The sequence below is a fragment of the Condylura cristata genome, unplaced genomic scaffold, assembly GCF_000260355.1.
Source record: "Condylura cristata isolate star-nosed mole 26May11 unplaced genomic scaffold, ConCri1.0 scaffold00066, whole genome shotgun sequence".
NCBI classification, from domain to species: Eukaryota; Metazoa; Chordata; class Mammalia; order Eulipotyphla; family Talpidae; genus Condylura; species Condylura cristata.
Genome location: NW_004567167.1, coordinates 455,026 through 461,013, shown reverse-complemented (window position 1 = coordinate 461,013; position 5,988 = coordinate 455,026). Strand labels below are relative to the sequence as shown.

The following is a 5,988-nucleotide window of genomic DNA, read 5'->3' as shown; positions in this document are numbered from 1 at the left end:
GCCGTAGCCAGGCCGAGGTGGTTGAACTGCCCCAGCTTCCCTGGGCCGCCCATGCTGTGCCCACACCCGCCTCACGCGGTGCAGGTGCGCTTGTCCCTTCACCTGGCCCTTGGCGTGTGTGCTCCGTGGGCATGCACTGCCTGACCCGCTTAGAGTTTTTGCTGTTCAAAGCCATTATGGGTTTGTTCTGGAAGTTTTGCACTGTCATGTCTGCTCACTATGTTGCAGGTTAGGCCGCAGAGCTTGCTCATCTTAGATGGCCGCTTTTTCCCTGGACATTAGCGCACCAGCTGCTCAGGTCCCAACCGCTCACCCCGGGCATTCTTCTGGCCGTTGTTTGAGTTTACTGTAGCGCATCTGCGAAACGGCCCTTTGCGTCTTCTTGTCACCACTGTCCTGCAGCCTCTCTTTCCCCTTTCCCTCCTGAGCCTCAGAGGCATCCCTTGTCCCGAGCTTCTGCCACTCCGTTCACTGAGCGCTGCCCTGAGGCAGTCTGCGAGGTCTGTGTTGCACTGACTTGCTTTCCTGCGTAGCAGACGTGGCACAGACCTCGCCCTGCTGCACGGGGCAGCTTTATCCTCCGTGACCTTGTGGTGGGCATGCCCCCCTCGTGCGGAGTTTGCGCACCTGCCAGTTGCTCTCCGTCTGCACTGGGTTGTTTCCACGTCCTTGTTGTTGTGAGCAGGCTGCAGGAAACATCCTGGGCACAAGACTTTGCGAGGAGGTGATTTCAGGCTGTTTAGATTATGGCCATGAGTGGGACTGCTGCGTGCCCGTTTTGGTTTTTTTTAACCATTCTGCATCCTTTTAGGAAATGGCTACACCCTGCTTTACATTACAACCAGGGTAACAGTCCTCCTTCCCATCTTCTCCAGCGCTTACCGTCTTTGTCACTAGAGGCAGAAGGTAGCTCACTGTGGCTTTGACCTGCCGCTGCTCAGTCTTTGTTCTTTATCAACTCCAATTTGTGTGGCTTGGTGCCATGTGGTCTACATAAACACTCTGCACTGACATAGTCTTGTTAAACGGATAACAGTTAGCATCAGCCACTTACAGAAAGTACCGTTTCACTGCCCCCCACCTACACTTTTTTTTTAACATCGCAGCTTTATATTGTGCAGTCATTAGCAAGTCAGTGTGGCTAGAGTTATTAATTTATATATTTGTTTTGAAGATTTATGTTATATTTATTTATGCACACAAGAGCTGGGGTACAGGCCAGAGGTGTGGGGTTGCAAGGACCCCCTCAGAGACAGAGTGGGGAGCAGGTGGATCTGTTGAAACCCACTTCTGAGAGGCAGCAGGGAGACAGGAGGGGTCTCCTGGGCCCTGGGGTCCCTCCCTGTCCTGGGGTCAAACTTGTGCTGCGGTTGTTGGCTATAGCTTCATAGCACAGACTTGATTTAACTCCTCTGCTTCTAAGGAGGCCGGCTATAGTTACTTTGAGTGCTTTCAATGTCATGCCATAATAAATGAACCACAACCCCACACATTACCATGTTAATATTCTGTATTCCCTCTGTACTGCCCATAATATTTGTTGTTGTTGTTATTGGCATCACTTCATTTTAACCTGAAGATTACCATTAATATTCCTGATTCATCCAGTGATTGATGAACTCCCGCAGTTTTTCTTTGGCTTAGATAATATTTATGTCTCTGATGTTTGGGATAGAGCTTCCTTGCTAAGGACTTCTTGGTTCCTTTTTTTCCTTTTTAGAGTTTGAATTTACCATGCCGCAGGTCTGCAGTTTCTGCTGAGAAATAAGTGTATAGCCTTTTGGGAATTTCCCATAGGGAGTTTTCCAGTCAGCTTTGCTGAGGGCCCAGTAAGGTTGTCCTTTAGCACCCAGACTCCATGAACCCATCTGCAAAGTATCCCACATCCTCAGTGTGTGTGCTTGTTCCCCTCTTTGGAAGTCGGCATGTGCTTCATCTGGCTTCTCTGCCTTTAGGTTGCCGCTGTGGCTGTGAGGATGGAGTGATACCCTTTGAAGAGAGTGTTTCTGCAAGCATCTCAGCAGTCATGTCGCCTAAGCCTGCCTCCTCTTCTGAGAACACCCAGGCTGTTGAGATGTACATTCCTGTCTTGAGACATATTTTCCATGTTAACAAGCTTCCGGGAACACAAACCGATGAGAAAACGTTTGGGTGTGGGGTGTGCATGAAGCACTTCCGTTTTGGTGCAGACCTCCAGCATCATCAAAAGTGTGACTTGGGAGACAAAATCTTCAAGAGCTCCGAGGATGTGGTCACTGGAGAAAAGTCTCGGTCACATAGCGAATGTGAGAAGCCTTTTAACAGGCGCACTTCAATCTGTTTTCAGAAACTTCACACAGGACAAAGACCTTATGTGTGTCATGAGTGCGGGAAGTCTTTCACTCGAAAGGCAGTATTCCAGCAACACGAGAGAGTTCACACTGGAGAGAGGCCTTTTGTTTGCCGTGAATGTGGGAAATCTTTTACTTACAGGGCAGGACTCCAACAGCACCAGAGACTTCACACAGGAGAGCGGCCGTATGTGTGCAGTGAGTGTGGGAAATCCTTTACCCAGAAGTCAGTACTCCAGCAACACCAGAGACTTCACACTGGAGAGAGGCCTTTTGAGTGCACTCTATGTGGAAAGTCGTTTATAGGGAGATACCACTACATTGTACACCAGAGGGTTCACACAGGGGAAAGGCCTTACGAGTGTGGGGAATGCGGAAGAACTTTCACCTATAAGATAGGGCTCCAGCGGCACCAGAGGCATCACACAGGAGAAAGGCCATACGTGTGCAGTGAGTGTGGGAAATCTTTTGCCCAGAAAGCAGGACTCCAGCAACACCAGAGACTTCACACCGGAGAGAGACCTTTTGAGTGCACTGAATGTGGGAAGGCCTTTATAGGAAGGTACCACTATGTTGTACACCAGCGGGTTCATACTGGAGAAAGTCCTTACGAGTGTGGGGAATGTGGGAAATCCTTCACCTCGAGCTCTTCCCTCCGTGGTCACAAGAGGGTTCACACAGGAGAGCGGCCTTACCAGTGCAGTGAATGTGGGAAGTCTTTTGCCTGCAGCTCTACACTTCGTGGTCATAAGAGAGTTCACACGGGCGAAAGGCCTTATGAGTGTACTGAATGCGGAAAATTTTTTACCCATATCTCATCACGCAATCAGCACAAGAGGATTCACACAGGGGAAAGACCTCATCAGTGCAGTGAATGTGGGAAGTCTTTTAAGAAAGGAAGCCATCTCAAATTACACCAAAGTTCACACAGGAGAAAAGCCATAGGAATGCAGTGAATGTGGTAATTTTTCAGATAATGCTCTACCTTCTCTCAACACCAGTTCACATTGTAGCAAAGTCTCTGGATTAAACTGAATATGGAAAGTGCTTTGTTAACAACTCTAGTCTCTTTAAATGCTTGAGCTTCCCTGATCATGAGTCAAATGTGGAAAATCTTTTCTTATACCTTCACTGACATTTACCTCATGCTTTGCACACCAGATGTCTTTGTAAAAGTGATTTAGCCACTTTAGCTAATGCTATCTTCATTACACACTGGAGTTGACGACAGGAAAAGGCCTCCTAAGAGCTTGACTGTCACAAAGACATCAGACTTCTTCATTTCCTCACGTGAGGAAAGTAAATATGCAGGAAATGAGCTGTTTCTTGTTCAGTGTAGCAGCTTGGGGGAGATTCCAGATGTTGCCATCTGCCTCTGTTGAGCACACCCCTGATAGACTGGAAATTGTAGGTGTGGCACTGCACCATGCTCAGTTATTTGCCCTGGGCCCTTTCTGGGTCTATGCCTCTGCCAGTTCCATCGCCACATCCATCCTTTTAGTAACCATGGGCACCAGCAAGTCCAGGAACTCAGCCTCCATGTTCTCCTCCTAGTGTGCAGAGACAGCTCTCATTTCTTCCTTTCATTTTTGAGTTTTGTTTTGTTCATTCTCCCTTAGTGGTAAAAATCAATGTACACCTCCTCTCAGTGTCATCAGTAATATGAGCAGTTTTTTAGTCTGTATCACTCTGCCTATAATCAAAATCCATGAAATGGGTATTTTCAGGGGAGTTACTAGTCTCACCATGACTCGCAATGGAATCTTCCTGCCACAAGTCACTAACCCAGGAACAGTGTTTCTCCTACTGTCTGGTTTGTCATGAAGTCCTATTATTTCAGCACCATGTAATCTTAGGGTTTCTGTTAACTGGGTGTGTTTTGAAAACAGGTTCTATTAAGTTGAAGGGTGAATAGATTTCATTTGCTGGACTTTTTGTGCCTTGTGAGAACTATATAGCTGGCGACACAGCTCTCCATTTTAACCTTGCCTGCTCTGCTGCCCACGGTCTCCAAGAAGACAGTGCAGCACATTCTGATCCTTGCTGCAGGCTGGATGCTCTTCAGTTTTGGCTGAGTCCTGTCACCCTGAAGAGTCACTGTGGCACCCTCAAGTCCTGTAGTAACAGCGTGAATTTCCCCCTAGTTCACAGGGGCCATGACAGCAACAGCACACTGTTGGTTGGAATCTGCCCCATTCCGGTGACAGTGAGCACGCAGGATTTGCTCACACTCAAATCTCAGGACCTCCAGGCATGTTCAGAGGAAAAATTGTAGGGTGTCGTGGCCTTCCGTTATACCTGTCCACTGCCTCCCAGGCAGGTAGGGATAGAGCACGGGGGACCCACAGTGCACAGGCGTGGCTGCTGTGACCAGCGGCTTTCCAGGCTCCTTGGGTGGAAGTGTCCCTCCTCACTCACAGGTAGTTGGTGCTTGTGAGAGAAGGCTGACCCCGGAGGACGTGCACAGAGGAGTCAGTTCAGGACTGCTGAGCGTGTTTCCAACAGAAACCCAGTATATGGACTGTTTTTGCCTTGAGCCTTCTTTTTTTCTCATGAGATAGGTACCATACCAGCGTTATACCTAGGTGTAAGGGGGCACGTCACACACCATGTTAGAACATCTCATCCTCTTGCTTATGACCTAGGAAAAGATCGCCTTGGGCCAATTATTGAAGCTTTACTAAGATTTACATGCAATAAGTGACATTTTGGACATGCAGTATTTTATAGGTTGCCCCATTGTGCATCTGTGACCCCATCGTCTTAGTTGTGGTACTAACATGCCTGTAGCCATCTTGAACTCCAGTGTTTCTAGCGCTGTCTGTTCTTCCCATGACCAACTTACTTTCCCATCATAGAGGTTTCCATTTTCCAAAGTTAAGTGATTGTTTTTGCCATTGTTCACTCCTTTCTGACTTAGTTGTGTATAATTGCTTAGCTTTTCATCAAAGGTCCACTGTCAGTACTTCAGCTCTCTCTGCAGTTACGCACTATTTTCTGGATTTGTTTCTGAACATCTGGTTTTCTTATTTAGTTTCTAGAGTATTTAAAACTGGTAATATATACTGTTGGTTGATACGATTATATAATTCATTTTTCTATAATACAATGTCAGTCACAGGGTGCTGCGTATCAAGGTCGAAGAATCGAACACCTTGTGTTCTAAGTTGTTCCTTTTTGCATTCTTGTCAACACTCATAGGATTTCCCGTCTGCACATTCTAGCTAATACTTGTCTAGTGAAGTGCTAATACTTGCCTAGTTTAGCCCTTTTAATAAATTTCTCATCCTGTCTCACTGTTACTTTCGTTGCATTTTTCTAAGAATTTCAGTATCTTTTTTATCTCTAGTTCTATAATAAAATGTACTCATCTGTTCTTACATCTTTTAGTAACTTTGCTCTTTAACAACAATTTTTGAATCTCACTCATTCTGGAACGTCTGGGCAACGTCTGATAAGCATGTATAATTGTTTTCAATTTGAAGAACATACTTCTCTTCAAACATTGTGCTTTGTACTATTGAATGCCTATATTTGCCACATTTCTAAGATTACAGGGCTTCATTATTATATAAGTCTGAACATTTGATGATGCACAGTAATCTTGCCGAATACTGTTTGCTCATTTTCCTGGCCTGCTCTAAGTGGGTGCCATGTA

At 46.4% G+C, this 5,988-nt stretch overlaps 1 protein-coding gene across 1 annotated transcript; it reads left to right on the top strand.

The window, feature by feature from the left end:
- Positions 1 to 10: 10 nt before the first annotated feature.
- Positions 11 to 5,634, top strand: LOC105854610 (zinc finger protein OZF-like). The gene is made up of 2 exons (XM_012734699.1): positions 11 to 84; positions 1,956 to 5,634. The coding sequence occupies exon 2, from the start codon at positions 2,027 to 2,029 to the stop codon at positions 3,284 to 3,286; it is 1,260 nt and encodes a 419-aa protein (XP_012590153.1). The 5' UTR covers positions 11 to 84; positions 1,956 to 2,026; the 3' UTR covers positions 3,287 to 5,634.
- The last annotated feature ends 354 nt before the right edge of the window (positions 5,635 to 5,988 follow it).